This window comes from Homalodisca vitripennis, chromosome 4, assembly GCF_021130785.1.
Source record: "Homalodisca vitripennis isolate AUS2020 chromosome 4, UT_GWSS_2.1, whole genome shotgun sequence".
Lineage (NCBI taxonomy): Eukaryota > Metazoa > Arthropoda > Insecta > Hemiptera > Cicadellidae > Homalodisca > Homalodisca vitripennis.
The window spans coordinates 8,530,553-8,552,511 of record NC_060210.1 but is presented as its reverse complement, the minus strand read 5'-3'; the positions used below and the strand labels follow the sequence as shown (position 1 = coordinate 8,552,511).

Sequence of the window (21,959 nt, the reverse complement as noted above, 5' to 3'; positions counted from 1 at the left end):
CTCATCAAACTGTAACCGTATTTTGACAACATTTGTTTCTATAAAGTGATTGAATTCAATATGTGACTCATTGTTTCTTCTTATTCTCTGACATGAACACAGGTTTCTTCTTCATCTTGGAGTTTCACACATTACAGTCCGGACATTCTCTTCATCAGTTAAATTTCATTTCCAATGCCTTTATCTTCACCAGTATGTCGCTGAATGTCATTTCCAGGTCTGTGTTTTTGAAAGTCATTGAGATGAATAGGATTATTGTTTGGATCATCGTGTGCTTTTTCAAATCATCAATTCGTTTAGTTTTATTAAATTAATCAAACTACTATGAATTTGATTACATTTAGCAAATAATTTCCAAATTACAATGGAATAACTAGGGATAAATGGCAATGATTCAAGCATTAGAAGATTACAACTTACAGAAAGCCAAGTTCAAGCTATTTCCAAGTCGTTTATCTGTTTGAGCTCAGGTTTGCGGCATTGTGCTCCAGTAACAAAGACTCTTAATTTGATGTGCATTCACACCTATGCTTGCAATTAACATTTTATTTCTTCTGACTCCTTATAGGCTATCGCTCTGAGGACTTAGTGGACCACTAGATATGTGTTAAATTAGATTTCCATGTTCAGTAATTTTGTACCAAGTTTTAAGGTCTATCTGAAATCTTTTCAAAATATTTAACCGTCCTGGGACATCTTGTATGTCCTTGTATGTTTATATGAAATACTTGTTCGGTTTATTTCTGTGAGACAGATGAAAGCCAGTGTGTACTTGATTATGGGTAAGTCTGATTATTCTGAATTAGTCTATCGTCTAAAAGATAGTAAATTATTCTAGAACACCTGTTGATGCCTCTATAAATGGTTTTACAGAAGAGGCGTGAAGAGGAGAGAGCCCGGCTGGAGAATGAGAGGCGGAAGATGGCTGCCAGTGTTGCCAACAATGTTAAGATTGGTGTGGTGGTACCCCCCCACCCCTCCTTGCTGCTTGAGCCGGTGCCTCCACTACCGGACGAACTTAACTACAACCTGGAACCAAGTGCCCCCTTTCCTCCACAGCCATCCCCACGACAGAAGCCTACCCCAGATACCCTTAGGTTACCTCCGTGAGTAAATTTATGTGTTGCTTATAACAAGTTTATTGTGCTTTAGCGGAATCAACAGAATGATAAATTGTAATATGTTCAGTTCCACGGCCGTGCCTGGGGTGGACAGATCCACAAAGCCTATGTCTCTGCTCAGTCCCACGTCACAACAGAGGTTAGGACTGCGAACCGTAGTCGTTCCCCAGATCCTACACGCCAAGTTCATCCTGCTCGCGCAGCGGAGCACTGAAAAGAACATCGAGACCTGTGGTATTCTTGCAGGCAGGCTGGTCAGTATACATCGCTCTTTCCCGTAAAAATAGTTGAATTTTTATGATTTAATATCAGCTGTTAATTAGAAGGGGCTATAATACTTTTAAATCAGTGGCTACAAGGAGTTTTTAATTTACTATTGAGGTCTGATCTAGTTATTTGATCAATGGGCAAGGTTAACAGTGTATTCTTGTGCTTGATCAATTCATCAAGAATTTACTGTATATTCGTTTTTTTTTTTTTCAATAGTTGTGGTTTTATTACTTACTTCCAAACTCTGTTGGTTATATTAAAAACACAAACTATTTTTCGGAAGATGGCTATAAAATTTCTATTTATTAACTATACACACTCTCTTTTAATAAATTTATAAAAACACTTTTGCAACTTATAATGCTATCTTGAATTTTTATGTAAACAATAAAGACCTATTAACATAACTTTTTGTAAATATGAAAGTTCATCTATTTACACATTATGAAGCTATGGTGGGTAGGGTTGATTAAATGCAAATGTTGAGTTTAGCTCCAGTTCACCTTCCTCTTACGTGCAGCATCTGAAATCTGATGCTGTTGCAGACTAGACTTGGGATTGTGACTTTCCGCTTTGTGTGTGCGACAGTTTCGCGCCTTTCATACTATCAGAGATTTCTGACGAGACTTGTGTACTGTTACTAACTTGTAGCCTAACCTGTACCTTAGTATGTTTATGAGAAAATGTTGAATATTTTATTTTATTCTCATATTTTGTAAATATAGTAACTTTTGTGCATAATTAGATTAATTTCTGTATATACATATAAAAAAAACTTCAAAACGTTTAATTGAGTGTTTTTAATAACACATATACTTCAGTAAACCCAAATCACATAAAAAAATAAAATCTAAAATTTAAAATCCTCACATTTTAGGGCACTATTACTGAGACACTATTATTTCCACCAGTCAAAGGGTTAAATGTTCCAGAGTGAGTGAGTATACCTCATTACTTAGAAATGGCACTGAATTAACTGTGCAACCATTTTTTTTCCTTCCTGAGGGAAAAGGACAGTTTGTCCCCGCTCTTAGTCCTAAAAGGACTTTTGTGCCTCCCTTACTTAAACTGTGCAACCATAGGCACAACAATACTGAACAAGGTTAGGTCTTTTTCAGTCAATCAATCAAGAACTTTATTGCAGATGACATAATACATGTATAGCAACGTCAAATAAATAAGATAGGCATTCATAGGAATTATTATACTATTTTAAATTTCTTATAGAGTGCATCCCTAATTGAAACAGGCAAATCATTGAACAACCTAATTCCCTGTTGTACAAAAGTATATTTAACTATGTAACAATGTTGAACTAAATTTAAATATCTGTATAAATAGGTACTTACCTACCATTTCTAGTAAAATAGCCATGCACATCAGCATTGACTGATAAGCTGGGTAGGATTTGCTTAATATACAACAAAGTGGAGAGTGCATATAAAGAGGGCAGAGAGAGTATCCCAAGTCCAACAAAAAGAAGTTTATGGTGAGATCTATTCTGAATTCTACATATCAGCCTAATGGCTCTCTTTTGCAAAACAAATAGTCTAATGGCATAACCAGAGTTAGTCCACAGAGTTGTACCATAAGCTATATAACTATGTACATTGGCATAATAGATACACAAGAGCACATTAGGACTAATACATTTCTCAAGGACCTGAACAGAAAGAGGCCCTTTGACATGCGGGAAGCAACAAAATAAATGTAGTGCTGCCACTTGAGATTAGGCTGTACAAGAATGCCTAGAAATGTTAAGGAAGTGATGGTTGAAAGTCTATCGTTGAGGCAAATAGATAAATCTTGTGTATTTTCAGTATTAAGTTTCGGTTTGAACACATTGTACCAGTCCTCAATTAAGTTACACAACTAGTATCAATAACAGAACTTGTTAAGTCCATTGAAATATTTTTGACACAAAGACCTATGCCATCAACAAATAAAAAACATTTGTGCTCTCATTACTGAAGTTAAAAGGCAAGTCATTAATATATAAAATAAAGAGAAAAGGGTCCAATATAGAGCCTTGAGGCACACCATACTTAAAAATATGCTTAACACTTTCACTGCCGACGTCATTTAACATCGCACAAGGAATTCTATAGACTGCCAACATCATTTGACGGCGCTGACTTTTACAGTCATAAAAATGCATTTAAACGTATTTGGATTTCGGTATTGATTGATTCGCTATTTCTATGTTTTTATTTGTTACTCTGTTCTCTTAATGGAGAAAGGGTCCAAAATAGAGCCTTGAGGCACACCATATTTAAAAATATGCTTAACACTTTCACTGTCGACGTCATTATTTTGACATCACACAAGGAATTCTATAGACTGCCGACGTCTTTTGACGGCGCCGACTTTTACAGTAATAAAAATGCATTTAAACATATTTGGATTTCGGCATTGATTGATTCGCTATTTCTATGTTACTCTATAGATTACGATCTATGAAATGTTGTTGGCAGTCATCTAGAATATCGGAAAAATAGTGGTTTGTTTACGAACGCATCGTTGCGTCGCGTTGCGGTGGCCGTTTGTTGTCGTTCTGCTAATTCATCATCTACATTGTTATTGTATTGCGTGCTATTACTTTAGTTTACAGATTGTTTTGTGAGTAAATACAATTAATCGTGACAGTATTGAAGACAATCAAGTGCTAGAAGAGTTACTCAGATTTTCAAGTGACAGTGAAAGTGATGATTTATTCCAAGGTTACACAGATCCTGATTTTATTACTGATGGACTTCTTGGAGATACAAGTAGTTTGTTGACATTGTTTTTATCTGAAATAAAAAATATAAGCAAAATAGTAATAACGACTTTATTATGCTCCTTGATAACTAAAAAACAATCAGGTAAGGCTGTAAGAAGAGACACTTCCTATCAGTGTAGCAAGTGCAAAATTGCCATTTGCAAAGAACCATGTTTTAAAACTTTCCACACAAAACAAATATTTAAAAATAACTGGATTTCAATTGTAAATATGTGTAGCTATGATGAAAGTAATGTCAATGCTGAATACAGCAAATAATAATAAAAAAATTTTTTTTTTCAAAAAATCTTATGATTTTTAGTTTTAAAACAAGACTTTTTGTTTGAAAATATTTATGCATGAGCATTTGCATAGAAAGAGGAAGAACTCAGCTTTAAAAAAATGTAAGTCCCATGGTTTTTTTATAATTACTTAAAAAATTATATTTATAAAAAAAAAAATTAAAACAGGCGCCAGTAGAAGAAAGTTCTCAAAAATAGAAGGCGGCAGTGAAAGTTTAACAGAGAAACAGTCATATTTACTGAGACAGTGTTGTTTTATGTCATCAGAAAGATGTACAGCTGTAATTCTGACACAGCAAAATAGGCAATGCGTGATAAAATTCAATTTCAGTGAGTATAGAAAAAACAGTAGTACTGAGTTGTCATAATCAAGGAAAATATTACAAATTTTAAGTTTAAGTGTTTTGAAATAATTCTTTCTATTCAGCCAATTTGTCAATTGGCTATATTGTAAGGCTATATTAATGGATACATCCAACAGTTTGTTGACCGACTTGTGACACATACAGGATCATGATCACCTGGTAATATCACATCTGATAGTGCCCAAGCAGCATGGAGGAGCGGACTACTGCAACATGGACAATGAGGAAGAGATCTGTGAGTACTCGGACCAGAGAGAGCTACTCACACTCGGATGGATACATGTGAGTAACAAACGATTTTGCTTTTTTCGTTCATTTCTCGTTTCAAAAATAATTTATTGTGGATCAATAAATAATGTTACCAAAATATTTTTTTTGGGTTTAATAGCTGCAGTTATTTATTTATTAGTAATCTGTGTAGGTTTCAGGTATTAAAGAAGTAAAAAAAAAAAAAATATAAGCTATAAGGGAATTTATCTTTTCTTGTTAATAAGTGAAATTTTGTAGAGAATTTCTAAACTACTGTACATTTTGAAATAAAAGAACATAAGTCAAAGTCAAAAATCTTTATTACATGAACATTAAGTACAGTAATTTTGTCAAGTTTTACAACAGAATATAATGTAAGATATACATATAGAGAGTTTATACATCTTCCTTGAACTCTTCTATGTTGTAAATTGTCTTCTTAAGAAGGAAATCTTTTTTAGTGGTTCGTTTAGTGCATTTCCATTTAGGCTTTTTAAGTTCTCCGGTAGTAGATTTCTAAATTTTCTTCCTGCATAGGATGGCTTTTTCTCAAAAAGAACTGTTCGATGGTGGGGCAGTATATATCTAGAGGCATGGCGTGAGTGGTAGGTGTGGACATCTTCAGGGGTTTGCAGATTAAGTCGGGAAACATGTAAGATAGATTCGTAAATATAAAGAGCTGGTACAGTGAGTATCCCCAGAGTTTTTAATGCTTCCCTGCAGCTTTGTTGAGGCTCAAGATTGGCAAGGGATCTAATTGCTCTTTTTTGCAGTATTAGAATTTTATTCCGATTTCCAGTAGAATTAGCCCAGATGATTAAGCCATATCTTACATGAGACTCAACAAGTGCATAGTATGCAGCCTTGGCTGCTGCTTGAGTACAAATTGTTTTTATACGTTTCATAACGTATATTCCAGTACTTATCTTATTGGAGATTGTGTTTATATGTTCAGTTCACGAAAGTCCACTGTCAAATGTTAAGCCCAGAAATTTTACTTGGTTGAGGACAGTTATATCTGGGACATCTGTCATTTTTCCTGCTAAAATGCACTTATGTTGTCTTGTCAGTGTTTAATGCCAGGTTATTTGATACACTATACTTGATAGCTCCTTGTAAAGTTAGTAGATAGTTCTTCGCTAGAGTCATTTTTTATATGGAGTGTAGAAACGAGCTCTTCGATCCATGGCGGGTCTTCAGCCAAGAGAAAGCTGCAGGAACTCCTTTCAAAGCCTTGGAATTTTAACTGCAGTCTCATTATACATTCTAGAGACAGTTGATTTCGCTCTAAAATCACCTCTTCCAAGAAACAGAAATTTTCACAACTACAACACAAGGCACAATAGCAACTTTAATCTTCCCATCCACAGAACTTCTATTTTCTCAAAGAAACCCTCATACGCTGGAGCAAAACTGTACAATATGCTTCCACAGTCAATAAAAGAAGGCACACCCTCCACGTTGAAGAAGAGGCTCCGGCAATGGCTTGCAGACATCCCACTATACAGCATGGAGGAGTTCATCGCTCGCGTAAGACCTGACGTCAGCAGTGCTACTTGACACTACACTACAAAAAATAAATAAATAAATTATAATTATAAAAATTTTGACACCATTCTGTGCTTGAAGCTCATGAATAAAGTTATCTGTATCTGTATCTGTATCTGTATCAGTGACATCTGCATACATTATACAGTCAGTACTATAGTTTTCGATAAAAGCTGGGAAGTCATTGGTGAGTAGTACAAAATTTTCTTGTAATGAATAAAAACATTATAGGAGTTTTTTTATTACGCTAGTTTCCAGGAAAAGAACTAATGCATTCTCTATTTTTAGTTTATGGGTTTTTATGAAAATGTTGTCATAACATTATATTGCTCTTATTGATATGTGTTTGGCTCTCATATAACAATTATCCAGTTCTTAGCTGTAGACTTGGTCATCTTGTGCTGCCTCTTAGGCTGTCTGTACTGGCAATCATATTTATTTGTTACCGCACATGAATAACCTAAAGCATTTATTTATTCCTGCGTTTTAGTTGTTTGTTTTGCAGGAGTCTTATTTTTAAAATATTGTTTGTATGTATCTAAATGCTTTTTAATTTGTTGGATATTAGCACTAGCTTTTCAACACAAAATCATACCTTTTTAAAATAAAAATCTTGATGAAAAAACTACACATTTTACGTAAAACCCGAACAATTGTCATGTGTCATATTTTTTAATAAGACATATTACAAAACTTTGCATCCGAAGCTATGGAAGAAAACGGGTCTTATAACCAGCCAGTATATCGAAGGTTCGATAATATTAGTATGATAAATAGTGAACTATATCGTCTTTAAATGACAAACAAACACCTTATTGTAAGGGATAGAGTGAAAAATTGTAAATAAATCGACATTTGATGCTCAATCTCTCCACTTTATGTTGATTGGATCTCGAGATGTGGTCAATAAATCATTGTGAGAATCCTGATTGACTAGTACTATTTACAATTAGTTATTCCATAATAAAAAATGTGTATCTACTTTGCAGGTCACCAAACTTGCTGTCTTTGTAACTTTTGAAAGGGTGGCGTTAGTTTTTTATTTAAGGCAATTTCAGTTTTGGAGCATACCCCCAAAATGGCAATTTGTTGGTCCTGGTTATAAAAGGATTAATGTTGAAAATTGTTTTAATGGTCAAGGTTATTGTACAGTCTGCTCTTAGTGGTGACTATGAATCATATCAGTATTTAGTAGAGAAAATATTCGATCAAAACAATCACAGTTTAATTTTAATTGTTTTTCAGACACATCCGACACAGTCTGCGTTCCTGTCCAGTGTTGACCTGCACACGCACTTCAGCTACCAGTTGATGATGCCGGAAGCCATAGCAATTGTCTGTGCCCCCAAGTACCAGGAGTAAGTTTCACCAATCTCTTCATTAACCAATAGTCTGTAATAATAGTCTTTTTAACCAATTTTTGCTTATCTAGGTTTGGTAAATGCTGCAGCCTTGCTGCTATCTAATTTTACTCTATAGCAAAGCTGATTAATTGTATAATCTTGTTGGTAAGTATAGCCGATGCCAGATGTACAAACTTGAATTGTTACAACTGCCCACAACCTTAAGTTTTTGTTATACAAACAAATACAAGGCATACTTTTTAAGAAAGTATGGTTTTGAAATTCCGCTTCTGCAGTGCTGCGGTTGGTGTCCTGTGCTTGTGCACTGTCTACCTTCATCTGTTAGCAAGCCCAAAAATCAATTATGGCAAAAATCAATTATTTATACACCTGTTAATGCATATTTTAAATGTCGCCGTCAATTTAAAATCTCACTGACTGTGAAGAGTATGTGCTGTTATTTGTTCTCTTGGCGATAAAGATGGAAAGCAGTTGAAATTCACTACCAGAATCTTGAAGTGCAGAGAAAACATTATGAGTGATCTCATGACATTAAAATGGGTAAGAACTTTAAAAGGTGGTCAAAATAATAATAATTGTGAGAAACGGAGTTGATAATCTTCAGTGAGTGTCAGACATTTCACAATTTCCTCATTTGAAGAAGTTTTGTCTGTGACATTGTTATAGAGAAATGTGTTTTGCTGTATGGCAAGGTCCATCCACATGTGGCAAACAAACTCAAGATCTTATCAAAGCATTTTACAAGGAACAATTTCATAATCTCCCAAAGAGCCCAAATTTAGTGTTCAGTGACTACCATTTGCTTTTTCACAAGAAGCATCTTGAAGATCAGCGTTACAACGAGGGCAATAACGATTGTGTTGCTTTCTCTGTTTAATCAGGCAGCAATCTTCTATAATAACAGTATACAAAAAGTTGTATTTAGTCTACTGCCATGCACTTAAGCCTCAAAGGCTTTTTGCGCACCCGGAAACACACCATGAGGCCTACCAGTCTATAATTTCAGCAGTTCCACAAACCCCTGAAAACAACCTATCAGGTTCTCCTGGGAAAATTCACCACCCCTTCCAAACTACCAAAGATGGCATACCGCTCCCTTGCTATTGAAGGGCAGTCAAAGAGCAGGTGCTCAGCAGTTTCCTCCTGCTCATTACACCTTCTACAGAGCGGATCCTCCTGAAGGATCTATTTAATGAGAGAAGGTCCGACACCACCCTGGGGGAAGGTGACTGTAATACTGTTCTACTCATTCTCAAGCCTGGATGCAACCTCCACCTTCTCTCATGCTCCGCGCGAATCCATTTTGAGACAACCCTAGAGGATTCACATCTTGGAACACCGCAGAACGGTTGTGGGCCCATCATAATTGTGGCTGAGCCCCGGTTGGCCAGGGCATCAGCTCTTTCGTTCCCAGGAATCCCCTCATAACCAGGAACCCAACAAACAGTCACATTGTTGATTCTGGCAAGGGAGGAAATGGCCTGATAGCAATCCCAAACCAGTTTGGATTTGATCACTCGAGAGTCCAGCGCCATCTGTCCGTGAAAATATTAATCATTTTTCTCCTATATCGCAGACGAAGATTCTCACGAGCACATTCCATAATAGCTGCGACCTCCTCTTGAAAAACTGTCGGATACGGACCCATAGGGACCACCAGCTCCCTACATGTTCTCACTCCCAGAATTCCAGTGCCTTTTAGCTGTTTTAGCTTTTTGTTTTAGAGCCGTCTGTGAACCATTCAAGCTCCGCTGGTGGTGATAAATGCCTTAATATTTATGGCAATTATGTAGAGAAGTTGGTGAAAGTGTGGGCTTTCATTAAAAAATAAAGTTGCTAAAATAAGTTTTACTTGATCTTGTTATGTATCAAAATGGTACTAAATGGCACATACATAGCTTGATAGTTAAATCACCATATAACAACTAAAAGAGATTGAATATCGCTACTTTCAGACAAATAGTCAGCCTATATATGGTTGGATAATGCTGATTTTAAAATTAACTAATGAGTTTGATGGATGATTGGTTTTAAATGTGTCAAACTAAGAAAATATGATAAAAAAATTGTGTTTACAATCTTAAACCTTTTAACCATTTTGACCTGTACCAAAATTAGCAAGGCTGATAATCAATTTCTTTCTTAGGGAAATTCCTCTACCGATTTCAAGAGAAAACAGGTTTTGTGCTTGTGTAATTCAAATTGGGCTCTTGGAGTATAGAAAGATGTGTTCGTTGAATTATAAAGCATCAACTTTTAACTTAACTAACTAATTTAACTTTTAACAGATCTTATAACAATTTTTCCTCATCAACCGAAAATGTCAAATAAGATTTTGGGAAAAAAGAAATAGTCTTGTAATTATTTACTTTTTCCTTTTAGAAAAATATTTTTGTTCTTTGCTTTTATTTTGGACATATATATATATACTGTATATACAGGGTGAATTTAAGTTAGTGTCGAAAAATTTTTTGGGTGATACTACTCAGTATTATAGACCAAAATATGAAAATAAAAAATCCCTATCCCATCTATCTTTTAACTACGACCAATTTCGCTATTTTGTTAAAAAATCATGTTTTGTTTCAATAAAACTCAATTTCCTCCATTATTTTTAATGTTTTTTTAATTCTGAATCCATTTTTGAAATCTACACAAAATTTTACATGGGAACAATGGAGAAAAACTGTCTTGAAAATAAGTTTGATACAAACAAATTGCTAATAAATCAAATTCTTAAGTTTTCGGCAAAAACATTAAAAAGATATTAGACCCGAGGAATTAAATGAAGTTAATTCTGAAGAGAGGCCAATACCACAAAAAACTTGCCCATTTTGTGGGCTTTAAAATGACATAATGCAGCGTTACTTTTATTTTCATCTTATACTGGTTATTAAAGAATCAGTATTGGAAAACAAGGTCTACTTAAAATATCACGGTGCCAAATAACCAGTCAAAATCGTGTTTAATTCAATAATAAATCAAATATAGGATAAACACATAAAGAACAGTTACAAAAAAGAATAATCATAAAAAGTAAGTAATCTACAAATTGCCTGCCTCTGGATTGTCATATCTTATCAGTTTTTACTCCTGACTATCTTATCTCTACAATCACAAGTATGAAGGAATACCCCATGTTTCAGGTTTTATTTTGTCTTTCAGCTGACTTTACCTCTATCCACTTAAAAATAGTTATTTGAGTCGTAGCTATCATGGATTTCACATCGAGAGAGTATGCAGAGATGCATTTTGTGTATGGTTTTTGTGGCGGGAATGCTCTGGCTGCTCAGAGAGAATACCACGCTCGGTACCCAGATCGTAGAGTTCCTAGTGATAAAGTTTTTACGAGGCTACATCAGCGTTTGTTGGAGAGAGGAACAGTTCACAGGCAGCGTAATGAGGTAGGTCCTGTTCTTCGAGATGTTGGCTTAGATGAACGAGTTCTAGATTTAGTTCAAGAAAATCCTGAGGTCAGCAGCCGACATCTTGCCAGAGAAGTGGGTGTTTCTCAGAGTAAAGTGTTAGGAATCTTACACGAAAATAACTTCCACCCCTATCACTTTACAAAGGTTCAAGCGTTAGAACCAAATGACTTTGGTCCAAGAGTAGAGTTCTGTCCCTGGCTGCTCAATAGTGATATTGAACAATATCATTTTTTGAGAAACATTTTGTACACCGATGAGTCTACCTTCACTAGGGCTGGTGTTTTTAACACGCATAACATGCACCATTGGGCCGAACAAAATCCCAGGGCTTCAAGAGAAAGTTCCTTTCAAAGACGTTTTCATCTCAACGTATGGGCAGGAGTCATCGGAAACCAACATGTGGGTCCCCACATTTTTCAAGGAACCTTAAATAGTGAAGTTTACTTGGACTTTTTACAGCATACCTTGCCCACACTTCTGGATGGACTTGATATGGACCACAATCAGAGGGACAACATAGTTTTCCAACAGGACGGTGCTCCTCCTCATTTCAGCAATGAAGTGCGTCAGTGGTTAACGGACAATTACCCGACATGGATAGGTCGCGCTGGAACTGTAGCTTGGCCGGCCAGATCTCCTGACCTATCTCCTATGGACTTCTTTGTTTGGGGGACTATGAAACAGGAAGTTTACTTGACCACTGTAAACTCTGAAAAAGACTTAAGAAACCGGATTGAGTTAGCTGCCCAAATAGTGCGTAACAAGTTATCTTTGAACGTGACGGTTAGGGCAATGAGGAAGCGTGCGAGAGCCTGCATTAGAAACGGAGGCAGGCAATTTGAAAGCAATTTGTAGATTACTTACTTTTATGATTATTCTTTTTTGTAACTGTTCTTTATGTGTTTATCCTATGTTTGATTTATTATTGAATCAAACACAATATTGACTGGTTATTTGGCACCGTGATATTTTAAGTAGACCTTGTTTTCCAATACTGATTCTTCAATAACCAGTATAAGATGAAAATAAAAGTAACGTTGCATTATGTCATTTTAAAGCCCACAAAATGGGCAAGTTTCTTGTGGTATTGGCCTCTCTTCAGAATTAACTTCATTTAATTCCTCGGGTCTAATATCTTTTTAATGTTTTTGCCGAAAACTTAAGAATTTGATTTATTAGCAATTTGTTTGTATCAAACTTATTTTCAAGACAGTTTTTCTCCATCATTCCCATGTAAAATTTTGTGTAGATTTCAAAAATGGATTCAGAATTAAAAAAACATTAAAAATAATGGAGGAAATTGAGTTTTATTGCAACAAAACATGATTTTTTAACAAAATAGCGAAATTGGTCGTAGTTAAAAGATAGATGAGATAGGGAATTTTTATTTCTATATTTTGGTCTATAATACTGAGTAGTATCACCCAAAAAATTTTTCGACACTAACTTAAATTCACCCTGTATATATATATATTAATGTAATGGAAAGTAACTAAACCCTTATAATATATATATATATTATATATATATATATATATATATATATATATATATATATATATATATCCCTCTAAACCAGATAAATGAAAATGTAGTACAGTTTAATCAGATGTAGCTGTTGTAGATCTGATCATCGTATTCACAACTATGATCACTACTCCACATTAATCCTTTTGCGGAAACATATTTTATGATTACTTGAAAAATTCCAAGCCTTTATGCCAGTGACATGTGAGAAATTCCAGCACTACTTTTCTACATTCTAAGTTTGGGCTTTTGGAAAAAGAAATAAAACAATTATATCTCATAAAGCATGTTTTTTTTTATTCCAGGCAACATAAATTTGATTTGTGTCTTTCATGCTTGTTAGAGCTCTTCAATGCAAATTTTGGGTATATATTTTTACATCTTAAATCTCTCTTACCTTTTTTTGTACAAATACGAGATGGAATCCAGTGTTTGGAGGGGGGGGGGGGACAGAACAATCCAAATTTCTCCTGTTCATCATTCCAAATACTCTCAGATTATCAATAATAAAGCCTGATTTTGTTTGATCACCTACTGTTAAAATTAGTATTTATACATTGTGATTCGTGTATAACATAGTTTAAGTGTAACAAATGTGATATTATTTCAGAGTAAAAGTGTTCTGTTTGACACCGTTCCATGGACTAGATTTCATCAAGAACTGTCGGCAGCCAGGATTTCACCCGCATCCGAATGATCCACCCTTGTTCATGGTGAGTACTCTAAATTTTTTTAACCCTTTGAATGATAGTTGACAGTATTATCAAACGTATTTCCCAAGAGAATCAGTTCTTGCTGGTTTATACTTTCCGGCTGAACCTACACTGGGTACAGCAAAAACTGATGAGCCACTTAAATTTAGGCAACCTTATGGTGTCCAGGAGCAGCACATCACTAACCGCAACTGTCAAGATATTGAGTGCAAGGGTAGATCGATAGGTCTAGTCTACTATGGGAGATGACCATTGGAGTTAGTGAGACCCCCTAAGTGTTAAGGGCTGTTGCTAGCCTAGACCTAAGGGTGTACCATCCTCTGCCTGGTTTGACTGGAGAGGCTGGCACAGAGCTGGTTTCCCCTTCTTCTAAGGAGACATGACTAATCAGGACATTACATTCTTTATTTTCATCATTACAAAAAACAGATAGGTTAAATCAACTGTGTTGCAACCACACATCTCCTCTGTTGTTTATTACAGACCGGTTTGTGTTTACATTGTGTTTCATGTGTTCTGGCAAAACAATAATATTGTTTTGTAATAAGTTTCTCGTCAGTAAAAAATGTATAGGTTATTAGCTTTAGTCTTAAATACTATTTCATTGTACAGTAAGTGCAAAATAATAATGGTACAACAGTGATTTAGTGGGTGTGTATTTGCGAGTGTTGTAGATCTAGGCTATCTGTGAAAATTAGTTGTTTTTTGCATAATGTGAACAATTTTGGGTGAGTTTTGCAGTATTTATGACTTTGAGTAAAAATAGTATTGTTTACAACTAATTCACGTCATTATATGCTCATTAGCAGGAAAAACTCCTACAGCAGGCTAGATATCAGCTCTTGGAAATCCCCATGTGAAGGCTTAAAGAAACACGATTTCAAGTACCTTATGTGGACATGTTCCAAATTTGTTTCATATAGTTGAATTTTTTTTCAATGTTTAAATAATATTATGGATACCCTAAATAGTTTTAATTTGTCTCTGATGTATAACAAATGTTAGATAGGGCTGTTGTTGTTATTTGTAATATAGCTCTCAAAACACTTAGAATTTCTCCTCTCTGTGGGAACTGCATAATTTATACAAATATTACAAAGGTTTTCAATTTTTTTTCCATAAAAACCTAATTTGGACTATTACAAAACAGACCATACCCAAATCGCTTAAGTGATGCGGTTACCAAGAAACGGCATTTAATTTTTATTTATCTCTTAGGTTTATACATGTACAAAACATAGAGAAACACTTTTTCCAATGAAAAAAAAAACAACTTACTACTTGCTACTTGGTACTGCTTGGTACTTTGCTGCTTTTTCTTGTTCTGACTATTGTTGAGGTTTCCAAACAAAAAAATGAAAAATAAAAAAACAGTAATAATAAAATATTGAAATGCAACAAAGAATTGGTGTCCAGCAAAAGGTTTTTAAAGGAAATAAAAAATACTTTGTTAATGAAAGCATACCATTTGGTAAATGCATTTTTTTATGACCCTTACATATGAAATAGGTTTGTTTTATTATTTTAAATTGTAGTAGTAGTTTTAGATTATGATATTTTATAGTCAACAATGTTTTAAACTTCTTCCTGAATCTTTATATTAAGAACTGATTAACATTGTGTTATCTAAAAATATGTCTAGTGATGACTTTATATTAAATCTATGACAATTATCTATGCACACTATGTATTGATTAAGAAATAAAAATCTATTGTCTATTTCCCAGTTCAAACCATATCAAAATGCCTTGCAGATAGTCATGCCATCAGCTGTGTAAGCCTAAGAGTTAACATTTGTGTACTGAACAAGTTTACAAAAGGATTTTTTTTAGATTTTAAAAGTTACAGTCAGTATATCACTAATATCTGACAAATGTTTTCACAGGTAGCGGAACACTACAGAATGGACACTTCTGCTTCACTAGAGCTGGTAGATCTGCGCAGATAGTAACAGATCCGCAGAGTCGCACATTCCTTGCACCAAAGATATGCTTGCTTCATCTCACGAGTTATGACTGAGCGATCTTTATCAATTGTGTTGCTACTTTGTACGATATATGGTATTTATTTTTTAAAATTATATTGTTATTACATAAAAGCTTTTATCAATAAAATTACCAATTGTTTTATTTATTGTTTTTGTAAACCATTGATCGCCCTTTTTCATTATCTTCTTTGAGAAATATAAATTGATATATAGCTGTATAATTGCAAAGGAATTTTGGTGTTTCGCTTATTTACTACTCTGGGCTCGGTAAACCTCGTTAATATGATTGCCTTCATGTCATCACTGATATGGTTAGGTATTTTTTGTCTCATTAGTGCTTGTTGTGCAAAGCATACAAATTTCATTTTGACACGAATTGAACGAAGGTGGCTTCAATCAGAGGGTACAATATGGTGATGAAATAATGAGTAAAATAGATAACCAGGCACTTAAATAATATTGTATGTAGCGATGAAGCAACCTTCATGCTTAACAGGGAAGTTAATTGACGCAATTATCGTCTCTGTAGTAATGTCAATCCTTACTGAGTTCGAGAACACTCTCAACATCCGAACAATCAATTATTGGAAAGGGAAGACGAGTTATTGGACCATCCTTCATTGCGTGGAACCTTACTGATGATGTGTGCTTAAATATGCTTCAACAACAGATAATTCCAGGCATCCAGATGTGATTTTGAACAATTTTGGTTTCAACAAGGTGGAGCACATGCACATTATAGCTGACAAATCTGCCACTACTGAGATAATGTTTTCCAAAATCTATGGATAGGTAGATGTGGGTTTATGGAGTGACCTACCAGATCCCCGGACCTTTCACCTCTCAACTACTTTATATGGGATTATGTCAAAGATAGAGCAACCAACCTCTCAATTGTGATATTTTTGGCGTTCCTGGCTTGTGCAAACGTATCTTTTAAGTGATTATGCTCAATTATGCGTTAACGGAATTCATTGGAAAAATTACTGTTGGAATTGTTGTAAAAATTGGAAAATAGTCGTTATCCTGTAAATTTGTATAACTGATGGAACATCTGATGCCTAGCAATAGACCAAATGTTTGCTGCTTCCAACTTGTGCAAGCATACCTTTAAAGTGGTCGTGGTCACTTATGCATTGACGGATTTTATTGAAACAAGTACTGTTGTAATTTTAATGAAATTGTTCAAATATTTGGTGTAAAGTACCATTGAAATTGTAATGAAAATGTGTATATAGTTTGTATCTGGTCAATTTTATTTAATTATACTGGTTTTTTGTTATTTAACTTAAAGTTACATTTTCAATAGGTGCCATTTTCTTAATATTAAAGAAAATAACACAACTTTTTCCCTCTTGTCTATTCAAACCTATGTGCCAAATTTGGTTTCTTTAGCTTTACTGGTTTTAAAGATAATAAAATTTACAAAATCGTAGCTAGCTGCTAAACGAAATATTTCTCGATCTATATTTATACAACACTCTTTTTTTGAAACAATGAATACTATCACTGACAGAATTTTGTGACATCCTTTTGTGAATACCCTGTACATATATAGGGTTAATAAAAAGTCTGGAGATATATATCTACTAAACGAAAAGTTATTCAAAATTGCAAATATGGGTTTGAGACCATTCTTTTACATGTTTCCCGATGAGTGTTGCAAGAGGGATTCTCCAGTACCAATTATCTTCCTCTGCACTTATTCAATTTCTTCACTCTCTTCATAGACAGTTAATCTGGGTTGATCTTTTATAATTAAATGAAAGGACAGTTTAATCCTTCTAGGAGCAGCGGGCAATCTACTATGCAAAAAGAATCGAGTTGGATATCGTTCACTTTTCTAGTACTTTGTATGTTCCCGTAATTTGACGATACACATTTTGTACTTAGTATATTTGTAGAATACATATAATTTCCAATGTCACTCATTGCAGTACATTTCATACAATATAAATTGTATTCATTCTATACCTAGATATTGGAACAGCTGTTGTCTTATCTTGTTGTTTTTGTTCACTTGTCTCCCTAGTTGTAAAGGCGTTCCATCCTTGTTTCTTGGTTGACAGACTTATACTTGTAGCATCATACTTTACTGAGGAATCTGCTTTATAATGTCAGTTTACTTTGTATAATATTCTCAGTGTAAGTAGTGAATTTTTTATTATGAAAAACATTACAAACGTTAGCAGTTTGGTAAATTGTGAACTATTACATTGTTCTTTATATTTTAAAACATCAAATTTCGTTATAAAAAAGTCATACTCCTAAAATTTGTGAAACATTTGAAAAAGGGTTAATAAAAGATATGGCATGATCAGTACAAACTTTTATTTCTAATTTTAAAAGTTCTATTTACAAGATTGATAATTAACTATATCTATAAATATCACAAGTTTGTTTTGACATCAGTCTGATACCGTACATGTAAATTGTAAATCCACAGCTTCTATAATTACGATGTTACTCATAATAAAATATCATTAAAACACTATCTATCCTTGAACTTATTACACACTTTATATAAAAATGGCAATAATTTTGGAGATAAATAAAATACACATTGTTGTTGACTATGACAATGTTATATGTCTATGTTATTATAGTGGAAGGATATACTTATTGTTCTGATTTTATTTTAACACAATTAATTAATGTCAAGTATTTAATTTATTAAATAATTATACAATAGCACAGTAATGTTTAGTTTATTCAATGTAGTATAACAAACGAAGTAGCAAAAAGTACAAATTGGTTATTCTAAAATATGACAATTCATTGTCAGTGTTATAATTAGCCTTAATATGTACAAACCTATTATTGGTTACTGTAATCAACAATCACACTAGATTGCTAGACTTCATATAAAAATATGATACTGGTAAGTTTTTTATACTTAAACACTAAAGTTTTCATCAAGGAAGTAGCTTAAAAATATTAAAAGTAATATAGATGGGTAGAAGTAGAAAATAGTCAAGGAATACAGCAAATTGTATGTAAGTCAATAAAAAGAGAAAACCTGTATTTTATTATTAAAACATGTACCATCATAGTTAAGATTTTAGTTATAAAATTTAAAAACCGCAATACCACTTATGTAAGACATTATACACTTGAAAACCCTGAATTAAGTCCAATAAAAAACTGAATGAAATTTATGTATTAAAATGATACAGCTATGATAATAAATAAAATGGCAAAGATAAAAGCAATGATTATTATTATTGAAGGACCAATAAATTTGGCACGATCATAAAAAAAACATTGTTTTTAAGTTATTCACTTTATAACATCGAGAGCACTTGAAACTACTTGACAGGTTTGACATTTATAAGGCGAAACAACATTACTGTCCAATAAGCTCCAGACTGGATTTGGACCTTCCTATTTAATTTAAATTTAATAATAATAATAAATTTAAATTTCCAAGTTTATCTTGCCCCTATATGAAATAGCGGTTATTCAGAGCTTGGAATTTACAAATACGTAATAGATTAAGAAATAATCATTTCTCTCCAAAATCATTAAAATTGAAATCGTAATTTAATACGTAATTAAATACAGTAAACTGTAATACAACCTGGTATTATATGCAATTTTTTCATTCGAAAATGGGTGCAACATTTTTAACCCCAAAATACAGAATAAAAAGTGACTAAATACTAAATAATTTTTGTAATTGACTTTGAATTTAGTTTTCAATGATATTTCATCTGAAGGGTCTTAGGAGGTGATTATTGTCTTAAAATTTTGTTTATTCTTCATAACTTCCTCCATTTTAGGAGAAATAGAACGAATATTTCATAACAGTCATCAAGTTGTCCAGTGAACATATAACAAATGGATATTTTTAACTGACTCTGAAAACTTCAAATTAGAATTGGCAATCATTTTAATTCTTAAAGAACAGAGAAGGAAAATGATTTTCTGTTTCTTGGTATTACAGATCTGTATTTACAATTAATTCTAACCTATTTCACTAGGAACTTAACCCTTCGCGCGCTGTTGACAAATATAAACGCCAATATTTACTTTGCTAAAAACGCTGTTGACAAATATATTCGGTTTTAAACATTGAGGTTATTATTGAGAGTAAGTAGTTCCCAGTTTTTCCGGTGGAGTGCAGCAACTGCTGGAGCATATATCCCTCAATAGAAAAGCACAGTAATAGTTGTCCCCGCCTCCCGGTTTTTCTCCAAGCTGCAAAATGGCGGTGCACTACCCATGCCACTGCCTGTTTTGCCAGACACTAGCGCTACTGACAAACTAACTCGCCGGTTTAGTTCGTTCGCGGACTGCGAGTGGAACTGTTTTGTTTACGTTGTCAAATAGATTTTTGACATATTGGGAAGATGTGTTGTGTGTACACGCAACGGTTTGCGCAAGGAGACCATTTACGTGTGCGAGACATGCACCGCCCGGCCGAACCTGCACCCGGATACGGATTTCAAGACGTACCACACGTTGACGTTATCTTGAACACCGTGATGGCTAATTTTAGATCTTTTTATACCCATTAATGTTTTATTTTAATTGTATTATATACATACTATACATATAATATACTATAATATAATATTATACACGATAGTAAAATTTGGTTCAACATTTCGTTAAATTTGGTGTATTTATATTGTTTTATAATTTAAATAAACGTAATAAAAAAAATTATACTTTTTTCGTTCCCAAAAGACTTTTTATATGGTAACAAACTCAAATACAACGTTAGCGTTGACTTTATTGAAAAAAATTTTTTGAGGTATATGTAGCGTTTGGGTATGGTGCGTCCCAAATTGCCGTAGCGCGGGAAGGGTTAATTTTAAACCTTTTTTAAGAGACAGCTACCTGTATTGGTGGCCATCAAGGATTATGTCTACCTCAAATACTTTTCCTCTTTCTTTTTTTCTTAGAATCACGGAAGAAGAATAATTTTAATGATTTTATTAATACATATCCAAACGCTTGAGGCTTAACAGTCTTAAGGGATAAAAACCAAAGTTGTTTCACTACTACTGGGTAAAATCTAATAGCGTTGACCAATGATATTGTAATCTACTAAGTTGTATATAAATGACAGTAATAAAACACCTTGTGTGAATACTTAGATATGAATGAAAAATTCACCTTTTACTTGGTCCAATTGAAATTTCAAATGCAAATTTGATATAGTATTAGCTCTGTGAAATAATTCTTAGAGAGCATTTCAGTGCACTTGTCAGGGAAGTTAGAAGTTGTGTCTTGTGGTCTGCGAGCTGCTTTGAGAGTTACGTGATCTGGATCTGAGCCCGTTCGAATGTGTGCATGTCGGAGACTTCATCAAAATCATCTTCATTTATCAGCACATCTCGACCAAACCTCCTCCTGTAAAATAAATACTTGTTAGATCAGGATTTATTAACCCTCCGACTGCCATTCAGTGGATATCTGTTGTTTATTTTCATTCCATAAATACCAAACAACGGATATCCAATTGATTTGGACCGCTTTATCTGATTCGTTTTAGTATGTAAACAATCAGGTATCAACGTGATTCATATACCACTGGCAAGGTAAACAGTTGCTGAATATAGCATTGGTTTTTATTCCATGACAGTGGAGTAATTTAAGAATAACTTTGCTGTTTTCGTTTTTGCAGAAAATTAGTTCCACCCAACTTTTTTGTTTTTTTAATTGTTTTATAACAAAATATTACTATATCTATAAATACAGGGTGTTTCAGGAGAGGTTGGCACAACTTAAAGATGTGATACTAGAAAAAAAACATGCAAAAAAGTTTATAATATGAACATGTCCTATCTCGCTTCGTTTAGTGTCTGTCTGTCCATATGTATTTTTTATTTAAAAAATCGTATCTCAGAAGCCATTGCAGCAAATAACATGAAACTTGGCAGTTATGTTAAACTTATTAAAAGGAAACTAAATATAATTAAATACCTATTATCACTTTCCGTTTCAAAATGGCAGCATTTTAAATATTTCAAACTTTGATATCCCAAAAACTGTTGACTCCATGTAAAAATTGCTAGAATAACTATTTATTGCAAATTTAATAACAAACAATACAAAAGTTGTTAAAATCGGTTAAGAAATAAAATAATCACATGAATTTTTACATCATTAACAAACACGTAATGAAAACCTTTACACTTTTATTGTACTTCATAACCATAACATCTTTTAATTCTTTTCATATTATAAACAGATAAGTATTTCAATTCATAAATTGTATTATTATTGAGGTTTGAATAATGAATTGTCAAAGACACCTGTTTGTTAGATTGGTACTAAGTCTTTAATCTAATGAAAATGTTAAATTCTAAACCG

General features: G+C 33.6%; 2 protein-coding genes across 2 annotated transcripts in view; one reads left to right on the top strand and one right to left on the bottom strand.

Annotated features, from left to right (window-relative positions):
* The window catches only part of LOC124358931 (STAM-binding protein-like), a 31,786-nt gene extending 16,009 nt beyond the window's left edge, over positions 1–15,777 (top strand). Inside the window, exons 4-9 of the mRNA XM_046811198.1 lie at positions 874–1,106; positions 1,189–1,375; positions 4,964–5,101; positions 7,862–7,974; positions 13,546–13,648; positions 15,534–15,777. Of these exons, the coding sequence (XP_046667154.1) occupies positions 874–1,106; positions 1,189–1,375; positions 4,964–5,101; positions 7,862–7,974; positions 13,546–13,648; positions 15,534–15,596 (837 nt within the window). The 3' untranslated portion in view covers positions 15,597–15,777. The remainder of the gene's footprint in view (positions 1–873; positions 1,107–1,188; positions 1,376–4,963; positions 5,102–7,861; positions 7,975–13,545; positions 13,649–15,533) is intronic.
* A 4,885-nt stretch (positions 15,778–20,662) lies between these two features.
* LOC124358930 overlaps positions 20,663–21,959 on the bottom strand; it is a 137,228-nt gene continuing 135,931 nt past the window's right edge. The window contains exon 3 of the mRNA XM_046811197.1: positions 20,663–20,996. Coding sequence (XP_046667153.1) covers positions 20,900–20,996 — 97 coding nt within the window. The 3' untranslated portion in view covers positions 20,663–20,899. The remainder of the gene's footprint in view (positions 20,997–21,959) is intronic.